Raw genomic sequence first — 27,883 nt, 5'->3', positions numbered from 1 at the left:
CATAGAAATGAGGAGCAAGAACAGCTCAAAGGGATGTGGGAATGGCAGGAGGACAGGGAACAACTCAGGCCCCAACATGGCATTGAGCTGCTTTTGGCTCAGGTGTTGCAGGGTTACATGGCAGACTGGCAAGACAACAAGTCAGGCTGTTCTAACGTAGAATTTTGGCAGCACTGAAGCAATCAAGTCACTTCTGTGAGCAGCTGCCCAGAAAAGAATTTCCCCTAAAGACACCAAGTTATCCACTCCTAACAAGGGAAGATTGGGATTGTACCCCAGTGCCAGGTGAGCAGTCTGACACCACAGCAGTCTCACACTGCTATCTCTGCACAGGCCAGAGGGCAGGAGAAACACCCATGCCCACGTGTGCTGTAGGCAGGCAGAGGTGATGGAATACTGCTGAGTGGGAAGTCAGTCATGCAGCTGTTTGCTCCTCCTCTGGGGCTTGCTCACCCTCGGGCAGATGCTGTGATTTTGTACGTCCCTGGGACCAGGAGGCGCCAGAAGTCTCCATCCTTGTAGGTGGTCACCGGGTGGTTGATGTCAGCCACGCTGATGGTGGCGTTGAGGATGCCCCTCTTGTCCACAGCATCCAGCACAAAGCCCCAGACACCCTGGTGAACCTGCACAAAGGAGCTCTGCTGAGTGCCAGCCCTCGCTCTGCCTCCCACCCCTCACATTTTCAGCATTCCCAGAAGAGCAAAATGTTCCAAAAGGGTTTAGGTTGGACTGGCCAGCAGCTGGCATGGACAAAGATCACCTGATGAGTACAATGAGCAATTGTTTGGCTCAGGGTGTCAGCACGGCACTTTCTGCTCCACACCTTTGTTTGCACACCCCAGGTGTGCAGCACCAGCCCCACTCAGATAGGAAGGTAATATAAGGGACATTCCAGCCTCAGGAAACCCAAGGCAGTGGTACATAAAAAGCCCCCACCTGCATCCTCTGGATGCTATGTTCGTCCAGATTTTTGGTATGTTAATAAGAGAGAGTAGTTGAGACAGGTTCTGATGGGGCTGATTTCTGTAGAGCAGGTAGCCAGTCTGGCCAGGAAGCTGGCCAGACCACCCTGTTCATTGTGACTTGTCACAGAGGGAGCTGACCTTGCCTGAGGTCAAAGCACCTCACCTGTTTCATGAACTGCAGCAGTGAGCGCCGGTTCTGTGCCCAGTACTTTGGCAGCTCCTCAGCCTTTGGGTATTTCACACAGCCCAGCTCAATGGTCACTTCAAAGCAGTTTGTATGTAAGTAATTCCAGTCTTGCATCCCACCTACAACAAGAATGTAAAAGAAGTTTTGACTTCTGAAGTACCACAGCGCAAAAAAAAAAAAAAAAAAAAAAAATCAGATACCAGAGAAAGATGAAGTACAGACTTGAAGGGAAAAGGCTTTTACACAGGGCAGGATTTAAGCTTCAAAGGGATGCCAAAAGAGCAGACAAATAACCTTCCTTCTTGTAAATACCTTTCATGATAATAAAGTGCTGTAAAATTTTTTGAAACCGTTTTGCTTATAGCCAGAGAAACTACACTATAAATTCCTTCCCCCGGGAATAACTTTATTAGGGTACATTATTTAAGAGGTTATAAAAGAAACCTGAGTCCCATTAATCTGAGCTGACCAGTGCAGAGTTCCTGACTGATCAGACTAAATTATTTAAGTTGCACATGCATTGACCTGAAGATAAACAGTGCAGGGGATTTAAGGTGTACTTTACCTGGAACATTGTACCACTGAGCCCCGTTGGTGATGCCATGTGGGAAGTACTCAGTGGGGTACATATCCTTACAAGGGCTTCCCTGGTACATCTTTGCATTTTCCTATAAAACAAGATGCAACATTTGAAGGTGAGCCTGCACTCCACAGCCACGGGCACTCTTGTTCTACCCTCAGTCACACATTCAGGGTTACCAAACACAGATGTGTGTCTATCACTGCAGCACTGACTGCACCCACACCCAATCCCAGCCCAGGTATCCTTGCTCTCTCCTCCCAGCCCATGAGCAGCATTTTCCACTATCTTTAAAAGTGCCTGCACAGAGCTCTCCTCCCTCACTGCCTGCAGAGAGAGCATGCTGGGCATCACTCCTGGAATGGGAGCCTCCTGTAGGATCCTCCTGCTGTGCCTGCAACACCAGGGGCTCAGCCACAGTGCCTGCACCCACCTCTACCAGCTGCTCAGGAGGCTCCCTGGAAGCTGAAGAGGAGTTTCCCAGAAGTCAGCCTAGCAGGATGTGCCCATTTTCCTGTTAGAGCTTTACCTTGGAGTAGGCAAGTGCCAGCTTCTGGAACACAGCATCATCTGGGGATTTGCTGTATATGGCTATTCCTTGTTCATCGTCATCAAAGGGGTAATTAACCACCAGGGAACCTGCAGGCAAAGCAAGCTTTGGCTCATACTTGTGTGCTTTCCCAGTGATCCCTCAGCATAACAGTGGAAATTTTTCTCCAGCAAGTGCCAAGCTTTCTGTTTCTCAAGACTTGGCATTAAACAAAGCATTAAGCCCAGTGGACAGAAGAGACAGAAGCACAGGAAGAGATAACACCACACCTAGTTAGGAAGGAGAACCAAAGCCACATCAACATCAAAGCTTTGGCTCTTACATGAAGGAGGGCTGAACACAACCACATAATAATTGCTTACACAGAGAAGTGGAAGCAAGGGGAAGATTTTCCCAGAGCATGCACGGTGCTTTTGACCCAAATGATGCAGTTTTTTCAGCTTTCTGCAGTTTATTGCTGAAGGCTTCCCCGAGGAAGATGTACTAATAGCACCACAAAACCCCAGACACCACTGCAGCTGGAGACCTGCCAGCCCCCTCACACCCACACATGACACTTCTGCACTACAAACCAAGCACGCTGGCAACAAAGCATCCACCTGCAAGTTACCACAGCTACAAGCCAGCAGACAAACTGTCTAGGGAGTAAGCTGTATTACACAGAGACTTAGTTTAGAACACTGCAAAAGGATAATTCAATTACTGCAAATTTCATAGTTTCACCATGTGATTCAAGGCAGGGAACCCTCAGGACTGCATTCACTCTATAAATGCTGTGAAGCCCTTAACAGCCACAGCTCTATACCCCATTCCCAGACCATCTGCTGAGCAACTGCTGACAAGGGAGTCCATCCCCATCTCCCAGATTCTCCCTTCAGAGAAGTGGTTGGGATCTTCCCAGCAGCCGCCTCAACTCCCTACAAATATGTTTGGGGACAATTTGCACCCTCTGTTTCCAGTTTCTGCTCCACCTTGCAGCACGAGAGCTCCCCAGTGCACACCTAGAACACTGTGGAGACATCCCTGCAAACTCCCACCCCACAAAGCCCAGCACAGAGGAAGGAGCTTGGTTTGAATGTGGTACCTCCATGCAGGTTTGCTGAGAGCACAAAAGGGTAAGACTTGAGCCAGGCCATGACAGCACGAGTTTCCGGCTGTGTAGGGTCTGTCACGTGGACAAACTGATCTGGAAAGTTCCTGTTCAGGTCGTAGTTGTTGCTGTTGTTTCTGCCAACAGTACCTCCTTTGTCTCCTGAAAATGAAACACAAGTTCAAGCTCATGGCCTGTGAAGAGGTTTCAACCTCTTATTACAGAGTTTTCAAGTAGCAGTTAGTGGAGAGAGCAGAGAGCACAGCAGTGCTGGCCCCCTGCACCCAGAAAGGGGCAGCCAGGCCCTCCCCTCCAAGTGGCCTGCCCTGTGCAGCAATGCCTGGGGGCCCCTCCAGTGGGTGTTTGCTCAGGCTCTCAGGGCAGTCAGACCAGCAGAATGGCACTGGACCATGAACAATCTCTGCAGCCGGATGTCGTGACCACAGAAACCTCAGAGCTCACCTTCTCAAACCAGCCAGACAAGTTCTTTGTTAAACCCAAGCAGAGGTCTGCTTCCAGAAAGTGATTCTGGAGAGTCTCTGTTCTGCCAATCTGCAAGAGCCACGTAGTTCTAAGACCTCCCTGAAGGATGTTTTTGCCAGTTTCAACCTCATGATAAAAGTCTATGTTATCCTTGGACAAGTGCTCTGCAGACAGCCTGGCTCCCACACTGCATTTACTAAGAGAATGGACCGAAGCACAGCAAGCAAGAGCTGTGTCAAAGAAATTTCTTTTTTCCAAAAAAGCCCTGGATTAGCCACAAACCATCAGGTGACCCAAAGAGGGGCAGCTCACAGCACTGCTGAAGTATAAGAGCTCTCCCCAACAGCTTCCAGCATCCATCAATCAAGGTCCACCCACTCATCCCACAAAGGGGGACAAAGGGACAAACCAAGTCCCTTCCCAGCCTCCCTGTGTGGAGAGCATTCCTGCTCCAGCAAGGCTTCCAGATTTCCCAGGGATTCCATGAACCCAAAGGCTTGTTCTGAGAGCTAGGAACCCCAGAGATTTTGGCACAGACAGCAATACCTTCCTGGGACTTCTCATAGCCATCAGGGTTCATAGATGGCATGATGTGGATCCGTGTGCTCTGGACCAAGTCAGTCACTTCAGGATCTGTGCCAAAGTTCTTGCAGAGGTACTCGATGAGGTTCAGCAGAAGCTCTCGCCCCACAACTTCATTCCCGTGCATGTTACCAATGTACTTGAACTCTGGCTCACCTGCAGACACATGGTTACACCACAGAGACAATTATAACCACTATGGTACAGCTTGGAGACACCTCACCACCCTGAACATTGCTCATGCAAGCTTTGTTGGAGGGCATTTACCTAAAATTCACACTTCTGCTCCCACAACCCCAAAAAGAACAATGTCTCATGGAAGTCTCTTTGTTCTTCCCTAGAGCTCCATGACCAGCACAGATGTCACCAGCAATACTTTTAACACCTACTACACTCACACTTTTCATAAAGGATACTACAAGGAGCAGCTCAGTCTCTCAGGAGAGGTGCCAGCTCTGCACTCCTTTTCATTCTGCCTCTCCCAGTGCACTTGTGCCTTGCTAAAGAGGATTTCCCACATCACCTGCTTCATGGACACCAGGGTTGTCAGAGATCTCCATGACGTAGAGCTCCCGCAGCTCCACGGACTTGCCCACGGAGTAGAGGCGGGTGATGCTGGGATACTCGTTGGCGTAGCGCCGCAGGAAGATCTCCATGTCCGAGAAGTGGTGGTGGCGGAAGTCCACGGGTTGGATGGGTTGATGGACAGAGGTTGGATTTGGGGCCTCAGCCTGCACAGGGGTGGGGGTGATGGCAGTGACAGGGGCAGGCGCTGCCGTGAGCTGTGTGGCATTAGGAGCTGGTGGCATCACAGTCGGCTGCAAGGAGAAGTTCACTTCTGTTGCATCTCCCTCCTTCACCTCGATGTTCTCTTTCGTCAATGGTGCGTAACTGTGGAATAAACAACTGGCTTCAGCAAGAAGGCTCTGCAGAGCAGAGGCCAAAACACCCTGCAATCCCTCCATCACTCCAGCCTACTCCCCCCAGCCCAAATGCACCAGGATGTTAATGACTGAGACATTCACAGGGACCAAGCTGATGACACTCATCCCACTGCCACCAAACCCAGCCCCACTGTTGTCCTCGCAAGAGTCCACAGGCTCAGCCCGAGGGGCAAGTTACACGTTCACGCCCAGGCTTGGGACAACACAAACTCCTGTTGGAGTAACCCTACTCCGCTTCCTCCCTCTGCACAGAAGTTGTAATTTGATACAAGGAGTCAAACAGAAGTTGACAGAAATTCTGTGCACTCGATAACAGTCTGCTGCAGGAACAAACACAGCTGCAGCTCTGAGCTGGAACCATTCACTGCTGCAGCTTCCAGCCAAGCCCCTTAAATACATAAAGGGGGGGAAATCAAGAGAAGGAATGGGAGCAGTCGGCAGTGTGGGCACAGGCTGCCACAGAGACATTACCCCATCACAAAAGCAGTCACGTTGTAGGTCCCAGGCACCAGCAGCCGGTGGTAATCACCAGATCTCCCTGCTGTGATGTTATGAGCGATACCGGCAACAGCGATGGTCGCATTCTCCAGGCCAGCTCCTGTGATTGCATCCCTCACAAAGCCCTTCACACCAATGTGCACCTGAGGAAAACAATGCAAGGGCCTGGCTGAAGACAGGCAACATCAGGGGAACCTGACAGGAGATGTCCTAAGGCAGCAATACCCCCTCACTCTTCCCCAAATGCAGCAGAGCGGGGCAGCTGCCAGGCAAAGGCACCCAAGGGCTCAGGACTCAGTGCTCAGCCAGACAGCAAGGACAGCAATCCCAGCATGGACTGGGAAGGCAGCAGGATCTCAGAATTGACCCTCCCTAACAAACTCTAATTCACCAACATGGGCAAACTGCAATATGAACATAGCAGGGTTACAGGCTAAATTCAGCTGCCTCTGGTCCAAGTCTAAACTGTCACCTACCCAACTCATACACAGCATCTGGAGAAAGCCTGGTAGAGCGCTCTGCAAGCCAAAGTCTCAGCAGTGTTGATGCTTGTGAACATCACTGGAGATTCATGGCACTGAGACCAACCAGTAGTTTGCATGACTTAGGGAGATCTGCACCAATCAGTCCCTCTAACGCTGCACCCCACAAGAGCAAAGTTCTGGTACTGTGGGGCATGTGGGAGCTGTGGCAGAACCACAGAGAAACACAGCAGCTTCGTGGCCACTGACCTCCAAACAAAGCTGCAGCATCTGCGTTACCTCACACAGCAAACAAAGCCACGAGGGCACCTGAACATGGTGCTCCCAGCCCACCATGGGCACACAGGCTTCACAGCTGCCATCCCCACACCCAGCCCAGCCCTCACTACCTTCTCAATGAAAGCCAGGAGAGATTCCCGGTTGTTCTCCCACTCCTTTGGAAGCTCAGACGTCGGTGGGTATTTGCAGCAGGACAGCTCCAATGTGATCTCAAAGCAGTTGGCCCACACGTAGTTGTAATCCTGCATCCCACCTGAGGAAAGGAGGCAGAGATGTCCCAAGAGCAATGCACACACATCCCACCACAGGATGCTATTTCTCCTTGTCCTTCAGCCCCACACAGCATCTCCCCAGGATGCTGCCCCAGCTCCAGAGTGAGCAGGCTAAGGAGAAAAGTCAAGTCACATTATCATGACACCCTACGCTGTAACTGGAACACTGGGCCATTCAAATCAGCCACAGCCAGCTCAAAGTGACAGTCCTTTTGTCTCACTGCTCCATCAGCTGAACTCATCAGCACAGCTCTTGGGAATTCATACAGGTTCATTTCACATTTCCAGACACGACAAACCCAGTGTGCCAGGGCAGGCACACCAGATTCTGAGCATTCCAGCTGCCAAGTCCTTCCCTGAGCATTCTAAGCTACCTCAAGATTTGTGAGGTCTGCCTGCAAGAGAGGTTACTTCACGCAAAATAAGTTTGAGGTCTTTGATAGAAAAGAAAACCAGACTATCATCTTGGGAGCAGGCAGCTCAAATCTGCACACTGGAATCAGTTTCAAGGACAACTGTTCTCCCAAAAGCCTCTTGGCAAAACCACACATCTGTGAAACAGGTGTCAGAATCACCCTGCTAAACCCCACCACATGACAGTAGCCAAATGACCACATGAAAGGATTGCTCCCACTACCCACTCAGGCAGCTGTGTCAGTAAGGAAGACACACCACACTATGTTTCTTGTATGCTGACAAAGTCTTCTGGTTTACACAAACTTATTTAGTTGTAACACAGGCAGACTGGTGAGTCACAGCCTTGGCCACCACTTCCTTCCAACCCAACCTGTACAGCAGCACCTGCAACCAGAGCCCAGAGACCTCCACAGCAACAGAATGACTCCCACCAGGGTCACCTGGACACAAGGGCCCAGAGTTTCTTCTGGATGAGCTGAGGGAGTTGAACTGACTCTCAGAAGTCCCCCAGAGAACAGCAATGCATTTTCTCCACAGGAGGCAGGTGTCAAGTCCAGGAGAAGGAAGGCAGAGAGCTGTGACAGGTATCATGGCACCAGCCTGCAGAGCCCCAGCAGGAAGGTCTGTTAGAAATGCAGATTTTGTGCATCCATCCTTTGCTCGGCCCACTGAAGCACTGCATTAGTGCTCTGCCAAAAGAGCTCATTTACTTTGAGCAGTTTCCTAATCATTCACAAGCCCCCTGAAGTGAGGGACCCTCCATGGCACTGGCCAATTAAGCAGCCAGAATGGATCAATATCCTGATGCAAATGCACTGCCTGCCATTGGCAGGGGCTGTGTTAATGCCTGGGCAGGAACAGGGGAAAACCAGCAGCACTTCACCAAGCAGAGGAGGCTTCTACCAGAGGTGGTGGCCCAGAAGGTCACAGTCCACTGCTCTGAATTCAACAGCCCCACTGCAGCTGGGTAAAGCAGGGATGGACTAACAGCATAAAGCAGGATTTAGAACGGGCCCTTGGGAAGATGTGTGAGGTGGTACAACAACAAAGATGCCCCAGTTCCTCTCAGTTCTCCTGGGAGTGTGCTGCTAAGGGAACATGGAGCTTTCATTGTAACAAATCAAATGTCCCTTGCAGCCAGAAGGAGAGCACTGCAGCTTGTGCACAGACTGACATCAAAACAGGAAAGAGACTTTTCTGTCCAGCACAGGAGGCCACAATGTGCTGGAGGACTTTCCAACTCTCAAACTCAGTTCAAGGGGTTAGAGAAACAAGGGCTGTGGGTCTGATCCACCCTCAGCTTCATTCAGCTCCTGTCACCAGGCTCAGAACAGGCACGCACAGCAGGCTGCTCTCTCGCCAGTAAACACCACACCGAGCAAAACGATTTGCCAGCCCATAACCATCTGCTCCTAGCAGGACGTTAATGCATTTGAAAACATCCAAAACGTAAACCAGAGCCATTATGAAACATATTTAGTGCTTCATCTGCCACTCAAGCAAATTTAGGACAGATGCTCACCCATAATAGAACAGCAACGGACTAAATTAGAGCTTGCAACATCAATTCTGGTAAAACTGTCTCTTGGAGAAAGTAGTACACTGCATTCTTGAAAATTTGGATTGTATCCACTGCACATATTTGGCCTTCACACGGCTCTGTTCCAGAGCAGGACAGTTATTTTTACAGCCTGTGGAATTACGTATTTTCCCACATACCATCTGCACAGCCTCTCCTGACTATGCAAAGACTCACAGTGGTAAAGAGAGATCTGTACTCAGCCTGCCATGAGCAGGGCACTACATTCATGGAGCAGAGCAGAAAATACACATCTGAGGGAGAAAACTGCCAGACTACAGCGCTTCTACTCTGTTTGGGTAATACCTGGGATAACCCGTTGGATTTACTTCAGCATTTTTATCACAGGGTGTCTTTTAGCCCATGCTGTCAAAAGTTTCAGCCTCCCCATGAAGCACCATTGCCCTTTTTATCAGTGAGCAGCTTAGTGGCACAGCAAGTCAGCCCCTGGCTGGCAGTAGGGCACAGAAATGCTCAGAACAAACCTCCCTCCTGCTCTGACCCACTCCCTGAGCATCAGGACTGCACTTCAGGCAGGGATCCCAGGCCTCCTGCAGCACAAACACTGCAGAGCTCACATTGACAGGGGGGCCTCTGCTCTCTGCCAAGCTCAAACCAGGAGAATGCAGCTCTCTAGAGTCAAGCCTGAGGATCCAGATACCATAAATACTCCACGTGCCAGGAGAAGCCTGCCAGGCCAGCCAAGAAGGATTCTATTTTCAAACTGCACTATGCAGAAAACTAATTCCAGCTCTCACTGGAACAAACATCAGCAGATAAGGAACCTGCAGCTAAGTTAAAGCAGAGAAATGGTCATGTCTGCTCTGCAGAGAGAGCAGATGGCACCAAGCAAGCTGGAGACATGATTCAATATGTGGCACAAGTTGCTGACTCTGCCCAGAATTTATTATCTCATAGCATGGGACTGAGTGAGCACCAGCAGCAGCAGGCAGAAGAATGTTCTGGTCCATTAGCCTGCAATCATTGAAACTCAGAGGAGGTGAGGTCTGGGCCTCCAACTGCAGCAGCTGCATGACCCAGAGCAGCCCAGCCCAGCAGCCTTTTCTCAAAGACAAGGGCAGAGTCGTCCCAAGAGCTGCACCAGCACAGCACTGCCCAGCAGCTCATGATAGATGTGAAAAGAGGCCTTAAAACATTCAAACCATCAAGCCAAGGCTTCTCTCAAGAACAAAAAGAACTGCAGCAAGACTTCCATGAAAATACAAGCACATAAGTGCAGCAAATTGTGCATGTTTCCAGAAAGACATGGCTGAGAGCTTCTTCTACAAGAGCTCACTCTGTGCAAGTGCCCTCTGCCATGCCCAGGAAAGAGAGGCCACCACAGTGATGCCACACTGTTCTCAGCACTTATTTTAACTGCACCGAGCTGGGAAGCTCAGTGTGGCTGGTAACCACAATCAAAACAACCCAGTAAGCACACAGGTAACCAAAATCCACTTTCAGCCTGAGAAGTGCCTCCCAGTAGACACCAGAACCATCTCAAACACCTGGACATGAGGAAGTCGAACCAACAAGGAAATATACTTTAAAAAGGGACTGCATGTAAAAACAAACCTTCCAAGGCTGCCCACAAAATATGCTCATGCTGCATTTAGTTTCTGATCTGAATCTCTTAACAACACAAAGGCAAAGCACATCCTGCCCACAGCTAAGATGAGAGTGGTTTCTCAACTGCTCTCCATACCCCAGCCCAACTTTGCATGTATTCCCTTGATTTGAACCAGCCACTTGGTAGTTAAAACCCTCAAAGGTTAAAAAGGAAGAGCAAAAGAGCATGCACACCAGAGATAGCCTCTAAAAAGCATCCCAGTCACCAATGTGCTTATCTACAGCAGCTGGAATGCAGGAGCCAAATTCAGCTGTCTGGCAGAGATCCATCTTCCTCTGTGCACACTTGACCTTAGCAATTACTCCCATGGTTTGTACTTGCCACCTCGATCTGACACATGTAAGAGGCTGTTTGCAAACTCAAATGGAAGTTAATGGAGTCTGGCACCAGCATAAAATTGAACTGGTTACTCTGGGACAATGAATCCCGTGGCAGTTTGCTCTCCAGCACATTTGATTTCACATGATAAAATGGGGCAGGAAAATTTCCACCTGTTGAAACACTATGTTCTCATTTCTTTGTTTTTCCTGGCTTTAGTTCACTTGGAGCCTGCAGGAGTCTCTCCTGGCACAACCTGATCTGGAGGCCTCGAGCACGTGCCCTGCACCGCTCACAGAACCAGGAACTCTGGTTATCTACCTCTAGAGCTCAGCTCAGGGACTGGGGCTTCCCCAGCCTCATTTCACCACAATTTCAATTCTGCAATCCCTGGGAAAGGCCTCCTGATCCAAGCACGAGCCTCTGCAGTCCTTGGCACAGAGCTGAGCAACTCAAATGATTCAAAATAACGTCTCTGATGGTTTTGCTGCTTCTGTCACACCACTTACAACTGACTCCCCTCTGCCTGCTCTCCATCCACTACTAAAAATAAACACTAAAACCTACAACCCCGAAGGGGTGAATTGACACAACATCAAATTACATGCATGGTATTGGTCAGTTCACCCATGCTCTCCCTGGGTTACATTTTACATGAATTCCTAGGCTCTGGGGGAACTGCTGCTGTCACCCTCAGCAATGTCCCAGTCTCAGAGTCCACGTCAGTGCATCCTCCCTGCAATCTCTGCCCATGAGTGCCCTACAGCCATTGGTGCTGAGCCCAAGCCTGTGGCTTGTCACAGAGAAAGGGTTTCTTTCTGCAGAGACTGGGTGCTGGAGGCTATTGGAGAGATATAAACCACAGTGACAGCAGCACAGAGCAATCTGGTCTGCAGTTCACATCTTTTATTTCCTGTGAAAGGAAAATGATGCCATTTCTTTGTCCTGATGGCAAAGCAAAGGCAGCCTGCAAGGTTCACACATCAGTGCCACAGTCACCAACCGGCCTCATGGCCAAGCAGAAGGATGAAAAAGTCATCCCTGCAGTGGAAAATGCAGCTCTCTGGGGTCAGGGGAACACAGACCCAAACTCTGGAATAACTTTCCTTTCAGAGCACACCCACCCCACTTCATTACAAGGACAGATGATCTCAGAGCTGCAGTTAAGGAATTTCCCATCCGAGGTGCTTGCCGGTAACAACAGCCACCACAACAAGGCAGCACAGATCATCCAGGATATCCTGCTCCCTCGCAAGCCAAGTCACCAGATTACACAAACTCTCCTCCTGCTGGACTTCTCATAGCAGCAGAATGAACCTTGAGCCTGCAAACACCAGGGCTAGTGTGCTCAGCAGGGTAGAGGGAAGGAGACAGCTGGTAGAGAAGGAGATCAAACCACATCTTATTTGAACACGACATCTTATTTGCCCAGTGAAATCCTGGGGGATGATTCAAGCACTGCTAGAAATCAAGCCTTCCTCTTCCAGCTCAGAGATGATGTGCTCAGGCCCTATAATGGATCCCTCTCCAGCCTTCCCAAGCAAGCTTGGATGCAGAATTAATACAGGACTCTGCTTTAAAGCCTGTGCTCCAGAAAGACAGTGTCTTACCAGAAATCATTAAGCTGTAAGCTCTGAAGGATAAACAACATTGGCTGTCACTGCTTGCTCAGCACTTCTGACATCATCCCTCAGCCACAGCAGAAGGGAAAAAAGCAGAGCAGCATAGCAACACAACTTCTTGACATCATTTCTGCAACTTTTTTGCTATGTTCTCACCACAGAAGTTCCTGCCCTGCCTGGCGAGGCCGTGGCTGTACAACATCCACCAAGGAGCCGCAGCAATGGGGCAACTTGGGAGCTCTCTTTCCCATGAGAGCTTCTCCTCACATTAATTATTATTTAAATTTTCAACCAAACCAACACACACACAGCAACCCACTGCGTGGCTGAGCCAGGCTAGTAACCTCCAGCTGCACAGGCAGAGTGGTGGCACCAGGAGGTAATTTGCTCCTGTTCAGCTCACTTCCATGTGCAGCTGCATAATGGAGGGATCAGGAGCTCTCCTAGAGGCCCCTGCAGGGCAAATCTCAGATCCCTTCCAGATCTCCCACACTGGTGGATAAGAACAGGTCATGCAGGCTGTCACCTCCCACACAGGTCTAAGAGCAGAGCAGTCCATGGAAAAGCTGCAAACCCCATTTCCAGCAAGAACTCCTTGGTTAGCTCAGAACACGTACCTAAATTTCACACAGTTTTACAGCAGGTTATTCTATAATCACAAACTTACATGCTCAGAGGTTAAAAGACCTCACAGAACATTGGCATTGGTTTAATACCGTTAAGAATCATTTCCTCTTTCCTGTATCAAAATTTAGCAACTGTCAAGAGACCTACAAGAAATCATTTGGCAAATGAAGCCTCCCACGTGCAGGACAACTCTCCACTACATAAGGGGGTCAGAAAGAACCCTTCAGTTTGCTCTGATCTCTTCCCTACAAACACCTCCCAAGCTGTTACTCATCAGCTGGTGTTCCCACAATGCCACCTCTCTTCATTTCAAGCTGCTAGAACACATTCAAAGCCAAAAATATCACTTAACCCCCCAGTCCTCTCCTCTGTGATAATCACCACTGGTCTGGATGTGAGCTCAGCTTACCTTCCACGTCATACCACTGGGCACCATTTGTGATGCCATCTTGGAAGGTCTCTCCCTCCTCTCCAGGGCAGTTGGGTTTGCCAGTTCTCATGATGGGGTGATGTGAAGCATAAGCTTTTGCCAAATATTTGAAGACTTCATCATCAGCTGATTTACTGTAAACTCCTGTGAGCCTGTGTGTGGGCGAGTCATCGTAGGGGTAGCTTGCCACCACAGAGCCACCATGGAGATTGCCAGAGAGCAGAAACCTGGGGTTGGGAAGGAAAGGGAGAAAAAGTCAGACTGGAAACGTTGCATCAGGAAGTTGGCTACAGCCACCCAACCAGTTATTCTGCTGCTTCCCCACCCAAATCATGCCCTCTGGAGCCCCCAAACTCTGTTCTGGAGTAATGAGGCAAAATGCACATACTGGAAGTGGAATCAGTTCTGGAGGTGGAACAGGTTTTTTTCTGCAGCCTAAGACCAAGCCCCCAAACTCGGTGACAGACAAAGCAATGTACTCTTGTCAAGCTCTGAGTACACCTGATACTATGCAACAGAATTAACTCACAAATAAAATCTGGACGTGAGACAAGAGTTTTTAAAATCTCAAGTCAGAAAATATAGCAGGGCATGCCCCATATCCCCCTTCAGTCTGATCACAGGCTGCACAAGCATTTCAATGAATCCCAAAGGTAATTTTCTCTGTTCTCCTCTTCCCACCAAACACAGCACTGAGGGGAAAAAGAGCTCTCCTGTGCATTTGCTCAAATGGGATTTGGTTTCCAAGCAGAGGTAATGTGACCAATACCTCTACCTTGCTTAAAATAGTGCACACAAATTGCATTACACCCACTATCTCCCTTTTTAATCAAACAGTTCTGTTTACCCATTTATTTTTCTATCAGCAGTTATGTTAGTCTAACAATTACACCAGTATTAACTGGTGCTGCCAGGCAGAGGGACACACAAAGCACCACGTTCTTCCTGTTTCACCCTGACTGATAGCAAATCCCACCTCATATACTAAGAGAAAAAAATAAAACAAAAAGCTCAAGGCATTTTCAAAATTATATAAAGAATGCACATGAGTTTCTGCAATAACTAATTTTGAGCTGAACCAAAAACCACTAAAATCTGGAGGGATTTTAGTGCAAAGTGCTGCACCAGAGCTGTCCTAAAGGATTCTTAGGACAAGCAGTTACTTCTGAACTTTCTGCAATTCCTCTGGAGTACCATCTCCATGGGCACTGCCATCCACCAAGTTTTAATGAAGATCATTTGCTCACGTGAATTTTGTTTCCTGAACATGAGCAAACCCTATGGGATGCTGAACGTTTTGTGTGTCTAGGGTGCACTGTGACCCCCCCTCTTTATCTCCTTCTATCCCTGCTTTGGGAAGAGAGCCATAGTTTGCTGCAGTGCATTGCTGCTTTCTCTGCACAATTCCCACAGTTGGTTGCATTGACCTTTGTAATCTGGACCTTACAGAGCTCTCTGAAGAACACATGGCAAATGAAAAAATCAGCGCCCAGCCTGGCCATGGCATTTTCTGGGGCTGCCCCAGACCCCCACACCAGAGCTGGGCTTTAAAGGCACCATCTCCCCTCCTGGGCTGCTGCACTCCAGGCACAGCAGCATCCCCCTGGGCTATCCCTTGGACTGAGGAGAGATGAACAGGTCAGCATGGATGCTCGAGGCTCAGCCCCACGTGCTTCAACTCAACTCGTGGGGAAGGCAGCTGTAGAAACAGGGCATGTCTTTGGAAATGCTGCTGCACAGAACATTATTGCTGAATCCAGGGAATTTCCCATGGAACACAAAGATGAGGGGAAGAAGCCCTGTCCAACACAACTTTGTTAACGTGGCTGTACACAGACACTTAACCCCAAATATTTCCAGCATCCCACAGCTTGTGGAGTACACATTATCGGCCCTAAGAGCAAGACCCACTGACAAGCTCACAGTGAAGCAGGGGAGAAGTTTCCAGCCATAAACTCGGAGAGATGGGAGACATGCAGATGGCCATGGAGGCCACAACATCTGGGTGTGAGCAGGGCACACGGGCTGTGCCCTGCGGGGCTGGTGCAGCTCCCTGGCAGCTGCACAAAAGCTGGGGCCACCAAATGCTCTCCCCAGTGCAGGATGGTCCCGGCTGCAGGGAGGCAGGCTGGGGATAAACAGGTGGGGAAATTATTTCTCCTTTCCCCCCAGGCCTTGCTGGGAAGCACTGGGAAGGGCTGGAAGCTGGCTGACACCCTCGGGGAGTGAATCCGAGGGTCTCCCATTGCCGGGAGCGCCGCACCCGCCGGAGGGGACAGGGCAGCACCCACCTGTTGCGGCGCATCCAGTCGATGAGCGCCTTCACCTCGGGCACGGGCTCCAGGTTGGGCTCGGCGTCCCCGAACTGGTCGGGGAAGCTGCGGTTGAGGTCGCGGCCGCGGCTGTTCTCCCGCCCGCCCTCGGCGCCGCCGCCGCCGCAATCGCCTTCTTGGGCGCGCTCGAAGCCGTCGGGGTTGAGGCTGGGCAGCAGGTACAGGTCGGTGGTGTTGAGCAGGCGGACGATGCGCTCGTCGCCGCCGGCCCAGCCCAGCACCAGCTCCCAGGCCAGGCGCAGCAGCAGCGGCCGCGCCAGCGGCTCGTCCCCGTGCATGTTCCCCACGAGCTTCACCTGCGGCCGCCCGGGCAGGGCCGCGCCGCCGGGCGGCTCCTCGGGGCGCTCGGGGCCCAGCCCGGCCGTGAGGCGCAGCACCCACAGCGGCCGCTTCTCCACCGACTGCCCGATGCTGAAGAGCCGCACCAGGCCCGGGGGGGCCGTGGCCTCCAGCGCCCGCAGCGCCTCGCCCAGCTCGGCCGAGTGCAGGTACCGCAGCGCCTCGCCGGGCGCCGCCGCCGCCGCCTCCGCTTTCTTGATGTGGGGGGCGCGGGCCGGGCCCTGCAGCGAGGGCAGCGGCAGCAGCAGCGCGCAGAGGAGCGGCAGCAGCCGCGGCATCGCCCGCAGCCCCCGCGCCGCGCTCGCCATGGCCCCGCGCACGCCCCGGTCCCGCGGCGCCGCTCCGGGTCCGGGCCGAGGGGGCGGCAGCGCTGCCCCGGGGGCGGGACCTGCCTCCGCGCTCACCAATCAGCGGCGGCCGTGGGGGAGGAGCCGCCCGGGCGGGGCGGTGAGGGACCAATGAGAGGCGGCTGTGGCGTTACGTCACGGGGTGGGTGTTACCGTGCGCCGCGGCGCCCCCTGCGGGCCCCGGGCCGACGCCGGGCCGGCCCCAGCGCGGGGCTCAGCGGGAGCGGAGCGGAGCCGCTCGGGCTCCGGGGGGTTCCGAGGGCGGCGGGGGGTTCTGTCCTCCCTCAGGACAATGAGGCCTTTCGCTCTTCGCGCTCGCTGTTTGCCCTCACGAACAGCATGAGTTGTTCCACGGCGCTCACCGCTGCGGGAGAGGCGGATCACCCGACACGGAGTTACTGCGCTCAGGGGCACAAACAGCAGCACCGGGCGATGCCCCGGTGCCTTGGAGGGGTCACGACAGGCCCCACCTCTCCAGCGGATAAAGCCGGAACACAAACCAGGAGCTGGGGAGGAAGGATGTGGCCTTTGCCTGGGCACGGTGACAAGTTGTGGCTCATGGGGCACAAGGTGTTGCTCCTGGTGCCTCTGTCTTCCCCAGCCCTGAGCGAGCTGCCTGCTCAGATCGGACCTCTGGGGATTAAAGACATTTTGACAGTGTGATGTTTGCATTGCATGTGGCTGTGACTGCACAGCCATGAGCCTCAGAAGAGATATAAACAGTACTTTGGGGCTTCATCAAATTCCCTTTGTGAGGCAGGTGAGATGATAAGGACTAAAGGCAGGACACCTTACTCTGCAAACATCATTTTGCAGTCCATAAAACAATGGCAGTGTCCATCTCCAACAGCAGTTTCCTGCCAATTCCTGTTTAACTTTCCAGTAGTATCTCATGTACACATCTGCTTCCCAGCTCTGGCATTTCCTGTTGGAGACACAAGCCCCAAGTCTAGCACATAAAACTGATTTTCAGGGGAACCATCAGGGGTATGACTCCTTCATTTCATGGCATTCCAGCATCCTTTGCGCAAGAGATCAGATGATGCAAACCTGTGTGTGAGCCAAGCATGGTACAGCATCAGAAGGGCCCCGAGGAAAGGGAGAGTAAATTGGCTTCTCTTTCTTGGGGCTCATCTGTTCTGCACAATCACTAGGAGAGGAACAAGCAGGAAACAGGGATTATCCATCAAAAAGATACCCCAGATAAAATTAAATTGGAAAAGCCAAAATACCTCAGTTATCAGGATGTTCTTAAACCAAAAAGGAGAAGGAATGTCAAGAGAGAATTTGGGTCTCTTGGAAGTGATCACCATTATATAGCTTTAAGTCCTCAGTCTACAAACGGATTGCTCTGGATTTACCCAATGTAACTGAGCTCATTTCCCTTTTTAGCTGATAAAAGCCCAGTTGGCTGGAACTCCAGCAGGCCAATTGTAAAAGCAGCGTGTGGCAAAGGCTGATGAGTCACCAGCTCGTTTGCTCAGCAGCCAGTAACAACAAACTCTTCGCATTTCCTTGGGCCAGCCCAGGAGAGCTCTGACTTCCACATCCCTGAGTGAGCAAATACGCAGGACGGGGACTGATCTGCTTCCTCCTTCTCTTCCTCCTCCATTTCCTCTTCCTCTCCCTCCTCCTCCTCGTCTCTGCCTTGTGCCAGTGCTGTGGCACTCAGAAAGGTTACTCAGGAGCTGGGGCTTTTGCCTCACCACATTCCACAGTGCTTCCGACCATGGAGCAGGAGTGTGATTTTCTCCTGAAGATATGCAGCAAATGGTCCCCCACGAACTGGAAAGATGGAGCAGCTCAGTCCTCGCAGATTCCTCTCAGAGGGAGCGAGGGATGACCCCACAGCAGGGAAGTTAAAACTGCTAATATTGTTTGGCAGCACTTCACAAGATCAAATCACCACTTGGTTTTCCAGCAGAGAGCACTTCCAAGAAATCCCACTGGTGATGAAAGTTCCTAGGTAGACAAAAATATCTGAAATTCAGGCTGTAGAGCAGCCACAGCAGAATACAGTCTTGAAAGAGAAGTAGCTCTGGGAATTCTGCTCGGGAATGTCCTGTACTTGCCATCAGCATGAAACAGGCACCAGGTTTAACATCCTCCCCAGTCATGACCGTGCCTTCAGCTTTCTACAGGATTTTCTGCCTTTGAACTCCTGCCAAGGTGATCACAGGGATCTCAGCCGGTTCCCAGCGCTCCCAGGGGACTTTGCTCCTCGCCAGCTTCCGTGGGTGGGTACCCAGCAGGTGGCATCCACGTCCAACACTTGTGCTGGAGCCTCACCTTCCTGAGGGCTTCTCTTCCACTTTATTGATCCCAGGATCTGTTTCTTCATTAATGCCTATTCTTCATTTGAATTTATTTTAAAATTTCACAATATTCACTGGTTTAGTGCTTCTTTAACTAGTCTTATTCCTTCCCAAGGAATTTCACTCGTCATTCCTCAGTGTTCAGTGGCATGGCATTTGAACCTTTATATAAAGATCATCAGAAAATCGATTTACTATTACATTTATGAAAAAATACTTGAGATCTGTCCATCTCATCAGTGAGAAATATGCTGAATCTAGGCTGGGAGAAATCAGGGCACACCACACCTCCATAATGTTTTATAAAAACATTGGAAAAATAGGTTTTGTGGGAGGGAACAGGAATGCTGAGTAAGTTCAAGCAGCATTCCCGGACAGCCTCGGTTTCCAGCCCAGTTATCTGGCAAGGAGAGGTGCTGCATTTGGTGTTACAGTCATCCTCCAACAATGGAAATGTTGCAAAATATGTAGCCCCACATATTAAGAAGGGATTAGATGTGGGGAACCACAAGGAGTAGGAAGACAGGAGCAGCCTTAGAGCAGAGCCTCAGGCACTATTGCAGAAACACGTTTTCTGGAGCAGGATTACAGCCACGTTACAGCCTTTGTTTGCTTGACAAAACCATAGATACAATCCTGGGTTTCCACGTGTCTGTGCAGATCCTGCCATGCCCCTGACTCCAGGAGCAACCATCAACCCTCACAACTACTGAGTATAAATCAAGATCTCGTCTGCCAGTGAGAGTGTGGAGGATTAGGAATTGTGCTCCCTGCTCCTGTAGGCACTGAGGAGATCCATGCAGAACCCAACTGCTGGGAAGTTTGGAGTTGGAGGTTAAGAGACCCGATGGAAAAAAAAACTTCTCCTCAATCTTTATCTTGTTCTAAATCTTCTCTGCTCAGGTTTCTAAGGCTTGGATTACACCCAGGAATAGACTGGTGCTTATTAATTAATTCCTTTGAGGCTGTTCAGAGTCATATTTAACAACAGTCTTATTCTGGGTTTGTTGGTGCAGTGTTGCCATAAGGATGACAAGCAGGAACCGGTGTGGATTACTGACATTAGCCCATGGTCTGTCTAATCCAGCCTTGGCAGTGCAGATCCAAGTACCTCAAATGTGAGGGTTGGATCCTTTGCTGTGGAGATGTATGGAGCTTTTGCCTCCCTGAAGAGATTCCTCCCAGTCTGAGTCATTAGTGGCTGCTTTGCATTCTGGAACATGAGGTTTACCTCCCTCCAAAACGTAATGGAAAGGTGGAGAGCGCAACCCACAAAACTCTAGACCTCAGTAATTAGACACCCACAAGATTAATTACACCCTGTATGAAAAGAAAAGTGTAAAAAGCCATTGCGAAAGTAATTCTTACCTGATCTAAACAGCTGCCTTTCAGTGCCTCTGGCCAGGTAACACCTTGATTTTCTAGTCCCTCTTCCTTCAGCAGATCCCAAGTCCTTTGCAAAAGAGGACGCTGCCATTGCTGCAGATAAACTTCAGCTCACCTCACTGCCTGTCATGGACCTGCTGGGACAGAATCTGACCCAGGTCCCAGCTGGTGCTGGGCCTCACATCATAAGAAAGCCCCCCCAGAACAGCTGTTGTCTGGCAGTCTTTTCCCTTACTGTCCTTTCTACATTAAAACTCCCAAAATCCACCCTTTCCTTCTAGACATCCTCACTTACTCCAAGCCACCTCCTTCTTCTCCAGAGTGTCAATCAGTGCAGTGCACTGACCAGAGGGAGCACGGGCTTCACTTTCCTGCCCTTGGCTCACGTTGTGGTGGGAGAACATTTCCCAGTCCATTCCTTTGAATACTTTTCTATTTCAACTCAGCTTAATTCCAAACCACAGGAATCACTTTACTCCTAGGAAGAGCATTTGGATTAAAATTTGTACTGAATCGTAAGCCAACATTTAATTGAATTCTACAAGGACAGGACAGTTTTCTAGGAGACTGAGAACTCTCTCTTCAAGGGAGTTTTGTACGCATATACTTTTTAAACCAAGAATGATTCCCTGTTGGTTTTAAGGGTAAACCCATAAACACAGAATTCTATTAAAAAACACTCAAAGGTGACCCTTGTTTGCAACAGCCCCACCAATAAGCAGTGCTGTGTGCTCCTGTGCTGTGTGTGCAGGCAGCAGCCCCAGAGCAGGAGCCCTCCCTGCCCATCTCTGTGTCACTGAGCTGGGACACGGCGTCCACAGGCCAAGAAACACCAAGGACACATCCCAGGCTCCTCCTGCTCGTGAAATGCACTTTACGGCTCTGCTGAGCCCATTCCTGATGAGTGATGAGCCTGCAGGGACACTGGCAGCAGTGACAACACGTTTGAAGGCTGTAAGGACCCCGTGCTTTGTGACCAGGTCACCGTCACCCTGCTGAGGTGCAAACAGCAATCTCAAGACAGATTTCCACATAGCCAAGCACTTCAGTTGTGCCCTGGACACACAGCCCAGGCACAGCTGTCCCAGCAGAGGGGACAGCTGGGACAGACCCCCTTGCTCTGTGCTGGGGGTGCCCAGGGCTGAGCTAAGCACAAGAGCAACCTGGGGGTACTCACTGGTGAGCAGGACAATGTCTGCTCTCTCTCTGCCAACATGCAGTTCAAAGTCTGAATCAGTGAATTTTCTCATTTTCCACTCAAAGGAGGACATGGCAATGCAGCTTTGGGCAGAAAGGGACAAATGGGAGTCTACGCCTGCTCTACGATAATCTAGGATAAAATCCTTGTGGCTTGAAATAGTGCTGTGAACACACAGAAAGCTGGGGGAAAAAAGGTATTATTTTTGGCTGAAAGTCTTTATGGCTTATGCAGGAACTTTCTCATTAGTTACTCATTGCCTCAGAAAGTCTCATAAAACAGCCAGCAGAGCCCAGCAAATACTTCAGTCTTGTGCGAGCTCAGAAATCCAGGAATTGAACGAGGCCTTGAACCCATTTTATAGACTCACTTCTTACTGAAAGATCATAAAATATTAAAATTCAGACCCTATAAATAAGGAGGGGAAAGAACTGTGCATTTCCCAGCAGAAGCAGCCTCTCCAGGGACTCTTCCCAAGGTAAGTCCAGTGCTACATGATCCAAAGAGGGTTCCCCAGACTGACAGGTGATCAGGGACAACAAACTCATGTAAAGGAGATTAGAGACATAAAACCCCCTTGAATCTGCTCTGAACTGGAAAATGCCCTGCAACAATGGACTCAGTTTATTCCCTGGTGACCCCGTGCCCGCTGTGGGGGCTCTCCCCAGGGTGTCTGATGGCTGCAGGGATTAACCCCTGCGAGCCCTGAGCAGAGGCAGCAGTGCTGTGACCCTCTCTCCAACAGAGCCAGCTCTGCTCCGAGATGGCGCAGAGACGCAGCCTCGCCGTCCCCTACGGAGCGCCCGTCCTTGCTGTTTCCTTCTTGGCATGTGTGGCCACAGGTAAGCAACGGAAAAATCCATCCTGGCTTCGTCCAAGCCCCATCACACCAATTATTGAAACTGCCCAGGGCTGTGTGATGTGCCACAGCAGCATTTTGAGTGTTCTGGAAGTCATCCTCAGAGGACTGTGTGAAAACTGACCTCTGATTTGAGAGTAGCAGAGAAGGGAATGGGGAAACATCAGTGTCTTCCAGCATTATTGCAGCAGGGATGATGAGGCCACAGTTTCCAAACCTGCTCTAAGCAGTGAGAAGTGTGATAGGTTTGGCCACCTGGGAACACCTTCAGACAGGGACCTTCAGACTTCTTTATATTCACAGGACCTTAATACCTTTATAATCGGAGCAATATTTTTCATTCATTATTCTATGGCCCAGGCTGCAGTAGCGAGTTTCATCCCATTACAATAATTTATTTCCCATACTGGCTGTTCATTTAGTATGTCCTGAGGTTTGTACCTTTGACAAACTGCAGCCAGGATACAGCTGAGGGGCTGATTAACTCATTTACACTCCCAAGGGCATCCTGCTCCAACTGAAAAACAGAGTATCAAACAGTGAGCACAGTGGTGCTGCAGCAGTGATTGGCAGCAGGACGGTGATGGGATGGGAATGACCTTTTGTTGGGTGTCAGATGGTCAGTCCTGGCTTCATTTTGTTGTCACAGGTCAGGCTTTGGTGTTCTGGCAGTCAGCTGCAAAAGCCTGATTTTTATTTTAAATAACTGTGGGGGGAGCTTTGAGATGAAGACAGCTTCTTGTCTCAAAAGCTAACATTCCACCTGGAAACAGCTGTTAGATTGAAACCTGAAAGTCTCATCCCTCCTCCAAGGTGGAGGCCTGGAGAAGTGAGCAGGGCAGCTTTTGTGGGAAGAGTATGGCTTAGGATGCTTAAATGTCCTTGTCCTCCTTCTTCTGCAGCTTTGGAACTGTCTGTAAATAACCATGCTGCTGACTTCACCCTGTCTACAGGGCTCAGCCCTGCCATCTCCCTCTCGTGCCTCGTACACAACAGCAGCCAGGCCGAGGAGCTGCTCTGGTACCGCGGAGATGGGCAAGTGGATCTGAAAGACGGGAATAAAGTGAACATCAGCAACATCTGCATATCCCCAGTCAACGAGTCTGACAACGGAGTCACCTTCACGTGCAGGCTGGCACGGGACAAGTCTGTGCAGGTGTCTGTGATCCTGGATGTGCAGTGTGAGTGGCCGTGGTGGATTCCTGTGTGGAATGCCTGGGGTGGGATGGAGTCGTGGGCTGGGCAGCTCTGTCTGGGCGGTGTTTTGCACCCTTGTACGCTGTCTTCACCCAGAAAAAATGTGTTTAGGAGGAGATAACTCACGTGATAAGACACTCCCTTCCCACAGTGATCTTATGGCTGATCTAAGGCCTCTTTTATAGGAGTGGGTGGGCCCTTAAGAAAGATACTCTGGATATGTCCCTGCCTCCACCTAGATTATTTCCCAAGGATACAAGTCAGGGCAGAGGAATTACTGGAGTGACAGTCTCTGCCACTGACTGCCCTCCTCATTCCCAGGGATCAGGAAAGGCTGCACTACTGTGATGTGTTAGACCACTGAACAAGGAGCACAAGGGATGTGTGAAGGGAACTTAAATGTGGGCATTCTACGAGGTTGGAGCAAGGTGGGGTCAGTCTCTTCTCCCAAGTAAAAAGTGATAAGAGGAAATAGCCTCAAGTTGTACCAGAGGAGGCTTCGATTGGGTATTAAGGAAAATTCCTTTACTGAAAGGGCCATCAAGTCCTGGCACAGGCTGCCCAGGGCAGCAGTGCACACACCATCCCTGCAGGGATTTAAAAGATGTGTAGATGTGGCACATGGGGACATGGTTTTATGGTGGCCCTGGCAGTGCTGGGTTAACAGCTGGACTCAATTTGAGAAGGCTTTTCCAACCTAAATGGTTCTGTGAGTCTATGAGCAGCATTATTAATGACCCGTTGAACTGCATTCCTGTGCACAGTCCCTCCCCAGCTGAGTGGAGAGGAGACCCTCCATGTGGAAGAAGAGAAAGATGTTACTCTGACCTGCAACTCCAAATCCAACCCTCAAGCCCAAAGCACCTGGTTAAAGGACAACCAGAGCTTGACCCTGCAACAAAGTCACCACGAGCTGTACCAGACCAGTGAGGTCTGTCAGCTCTCCATCAGAAAAGTGCAAAAGTCTGACAACGGGACCTACACCTGCATGGTGGAATCACGCCTGGGAAATGGGACAAGGGATTTCCACCTCATAGTTGAAGGTAACAAGGCTGCTGCTGAATAATAGGCTTTAAAAATAACTCTATTCTCTTTTATGATGACAACAATCCATTTATATTACGAAGGGTAAGTGGAGTGTGGTAAATTCCCTGCATGGATTTCTGAGGGCAACAGCAAGGAGCTCTCTCTGCGTCTGTGCCTGGGAGCACAGCACCAGGAAGGGCCTCTCCTGCTCTACCTGTTGTTCAAAAGCATTTGGCAAGTGTGACCCGGGGCAGGCTCATCCCACTGCTGCTCTTTCCATGCTGATAGGGCACACTCAGGTGTGGTTTAAAGCACCTCAGGTATTGAAGCATCCTACTGTGACCACAGGATTCTGTCATGCCCAAAGAGCTGCTTAAGGCAAGAGAAGTTGTGCTTCAGAGGTGACTACAGGGGCTGAGTGCTCAGGGCTCAGACAGGTGACACAAAATCACCTCTGTCCAGACCCCTTTCATTTCTGTCCTCCTGGCACAGAGAGGGAAGCAATGTTACCTGTGTCTGGACAGCCTTATTTCTGAGCATAACAGTGCCTGGGGGATCTTCTTCAGGAGCTGATGTTTCAGTCCTTCTTCAGTTCACTAAAATACAGGCCCAGCTCCCTCCTCTCCAGGGGACTAACACACAGTCAGTCTGCAGACAGCAGGGAGAGCAACAGCTAACTCAGCACTGACAGCTGTGGGAAAAGAAATGTCTTTCCACAGTCCTGTGAAATGTTCTGGGTTATGCGACTGCAGGGATTTCTCACATGTCCAACTTCTTCTTTCCTGACAGATAAAAAACCTGTTTTTCCCAAGGAGGCTGTTATTGCTGCTGTCGTGGTGGTTACAATCACAGTACTTTTTGGAATTGTGGCTCGAAAAGATAAATTTTTTAAGGTATGGCAAGTTCTAGTTTCATAGGAAAAAAATAGTATTGTTTGCTGCAGTGCCCTGTTTTTTTTCCTACCATTTATATTCTGTTTCATAATGTTGCTTTTCACTGTTAGAAAACTGCTACAAACTACCTCCTGCTTTAGCATTACCAGTAGATAAATCAAGTATTAGATATTTCATGTGGAAGGCATTATGTACTTGCAGTATTTGTAACAATATCCCCACAGCCAGGAAACATGAAAGATAACAGGACTGCTTTTTTCTTTTCTTTTCAGTGCTTCAAGAAACCAAGAGAAACAGCTCTGTAAGTATCTGCTTATTCACACTTATTCCAAATGAATTCCTTCTTTAAAATTGGCAGAACCTGTAAAAGTTCACTCAGTATAATAAATCCATCCAGCTCTTGCTCTGGCTGGTGAACATCAGCCCAAACCTCCTGTCCCAGCAGAGAGGGGTTCCTGGGAACATGACAGGACACAAACAAATCCTGCCCTTCCCTGGTCATCCCAGGGCTCTGGCTACCCCTGCATGTAACCACTGGAAGGGAAAAAGTCCTATCCTCAGCCTGCTGACAGCTTTCTGGGAGCTGAACACAGCCCAGATGAATTCACCTTACTTATGGTTTTTTTCTTCTAGGAGGTGATTTTTCGTTTCTTCTGTTCATTTTGCTGCAGGTAAAGAACACGCAGAAAACATCATTTCTAGTGGTCAACCAAAGCCATTGTGTGAGATGATGAGATAAAGCACTGAAACAGCTTTTTTGGGATCAAGTTTATATGTTTTTTCAAAATATAAGTGGTTCTCTGCATCTGTTGATTCTAAGCTGCTGCTTAGAGGGTCAGAACTGTTAGAACTGGTCCCTGGGAACCTTTCCTTGCAGCACCATTGAGGCAGGTGGGCTGCATGAGATGATGCCAGCTCTTTCCCTCCATGCTTATTCCAACAAGGAATGCATGTGCAGTCAGGCATGTGGGTTGTGGATCAGTCTACAGAGGAATCTCTACTGCATTGTGATGCTGATGCACACAAATAAAGTGAGGTGTTGGGCTGACAGCTGCTTTCTGTCCTGCTGTGTGTTGGGGTGGTGGCCACCCAACTCTCTGCCCCTTCCCAATGATCCTGTGGGCATCTCAGCTTCTCCTGACAGGGCAAAATCTGCCTGGCACTCGGCACTGCTGCTGCACCTCCAGTCTCTGTGGCTCACCAGAGCTTGGGGCAGCCCCAAGTGCTCGATGACACACAGTGAAGGTCCAGTGGGATTGCTCCAGCGCCACGATGGGTGGAAAACACCTCCATCCATCCCTTCCCCCAACAAAAGTGCCACTCAAGCACTTTTCTCAAGGTCCTGGCAAGCTGTTGAGGCCTCATCATGCCTTGGAATAGTCCATTACTAATACTGTCAATAAACACTGCGTGCTGTAAATCAATTTGAGACACCAGTGCTCTTCTCAGAGGAGCGGGCAGTTCCTGAAGAGGAAAATTCTGCAGCCTGATCTGGAGTGTGATCCAGAGTGTGTCCTTGACTCACCAGTGCTCAGGGAGGTCCCTCAAAGTGCCACAGCGGTGCCACCTGATGTTCCTGGGCACTCAGCCTCAACACCAGCAGCTGTGGAGAGCTGTCCCAAACCCTCCTGTTGATCTGCCGCAGCGCAGGGGGTGACACCGTGCAGACAGAGCTGGGGACAGCGGGATGGGGGTGCTCCGGGTGGGTGCCACCAGCACTGCAGAAATGAGCTTGTGCCCCCGGCACTGACACGAGCTTGTGCCACAAACAGCCCCCAGCACTGAAGCCCCTCGGGGCGGGGAGGCCACTGCCGGCAGTGTGGGATGTTCTGCAGCCGGGAACATTGAGGGGGCTCTGTGAGGGGCTGGCAAGCGGGGCCGGTGAGAGGGGTCCGTGTGAGGGGCCGGTGTGAGGATCTGTGCGAGGGGTCCCTCGGAGGGATCCATGCGAAGGGTCCCTGTGAGGGATCCCTGTGAGGGGCCGCCGAGAGGGGGCCGTGTGAGGGGCTGGTGTAAGGGGTTCATGTGAAGGGTCCCTGGGAGGGATCTCTGTGAAGAGGTCGGTGTAAGGGGTTCATGTGAAGGGTCCCTGTGAGGGGCCGGTTTAAGGGGTCCCTGTGAGGGGTCCCTTGAGGGGGGTCGGTGTAAGGGGTTCATGTGAAGGGTCCCTGTGAGGGATCCCTGTGAGGCGCCGCCAAGAGGGGTCCGTGTGAGGGGCTGGTGTAAGGGGTTCATGTGACGGGTCCCTGTGAGGGATCTCTCTGCGGGGGTCGGTGTAAGGGGTTCATGTGACGGGTCCCTGGGAGGGATCTCTGTGAAGAGGTCGGTGTAAGGGGTTCATGTGAAGGGTCCCTGTGAGGGATCTCTCTAAGGGGGTCGGTGTAAGGGGTTCATGTGAAGGGTCCCTGTGAGGGATCCCTGTGAGGCGCCGCCAAGAGGGGTCCGTGTGAGGGGC

General features: G+C 50.6%; 2 protein-coding genes across 4 annotated transcripts in view; one reads left to right on the top strand and one right to left on the bottom strand.

The window, feature by feature from the left end:
- The window catches only part of CPD (carboxypeptidase D), a 24,943-nt gene extending 8,428 nt beyond the window's left edge, over positions 1-16,515 (bottom strand). Inside the window, exons 1-11 of the mRNA XM_053961050.1 lie at positions 15,827-16,515; positions 13,515-13,762; positions 6,751-6,893; positions 5,853-6,022; positions 4,961-5,328; positions 4,402-4,593; positions 3,367-3,534; positions 2,262-2,371; positions 1,718-1,820; positions 1,129-1,271; positions 454-623 (exon numbers count right to left, since the gene is read on the bottom strand). Of these exons, the coding sequence (XP_053817025.1) occupies positions 454-623; positions 1,129-1,271; positions 1,718-1,820; positions 2,262-2,371; positions 3,367-3,534; positions 4,402-4,593; positions 4,961-5,328; positions 5,853-6,022; positions 6,751-6,893; positions 13,515-13,762; positions 15,827-16,515 (2,504 nt within the window). The remainder of the gene's footprint in view (positions 1-453; positions 624-1,128; positions 1,272-1,717; positions 1,821-2,261; positions 2,372-3,366; positions 3,535-4,401; positions 4,594-4,960; positions 5,329-5,852; positions 6,023-6,750; positions 6,894-13,514; positions 13,763-15,826) is intronic.
- On the top strand, positions 16,278-27,883 carry TMIGD1 (transmembrane and immunoglobulin domain containing 1). Of its 3 annotated transcripts, none has more exons than XM_053961054.1 (7): positions 16,278-16,356; positions 22,199-22,295; positions 23,215-23,493; positions 24,274-24,552; positions 25,325-25,428; positions 25,701-25,729; positions 26,100-27,883. In XM_053961054.1, the coding sequence occupies exons 2-7, from the start codon at positions 22,217-22,219 to the stop codon at positions 26,101-26,103; spliced, it is 774 nt and encodes a 257-aa protein (XP_053817029.1). In that variant the 5' UTR covers positions 16,278-16,356; positions 22,199-22,216; the 3' UTR covers positions 26,104-27,883. The 3 variants fall into 3 exon arrangements, with proteins under 3 accessions (XP_053817029.1, XP_053817026.1, XP_053817027.1); XM_053961051.1 differs by having other exon boundaries at positions 26,062-27,883; XM_053961052.1 differs by lacking the exon at positions 16,278-16,356 and adding an exon at positions 21,679-21,931 and having other exon boundaries at positions 26,062-27,883.

The sequence above is a fragment of the Vidua chalybeata genome, chromosome 20, assembly GCF_026979565.1.
Source record: "Vidua chalybeata isolate OUT-0048 chromosome 20, bVidCha1 merged haplotype, whole genome shotgun sequence".
NCBI classification, from domain to species: Eukaryota; Metazoa; Chordata; class Aves; order Passeriformes; family Viduidae; genus Vidua; species Vidua chalybeata.
This window is presented reverse-complemented; position numbering and strand designations above follow the sequence as displayed.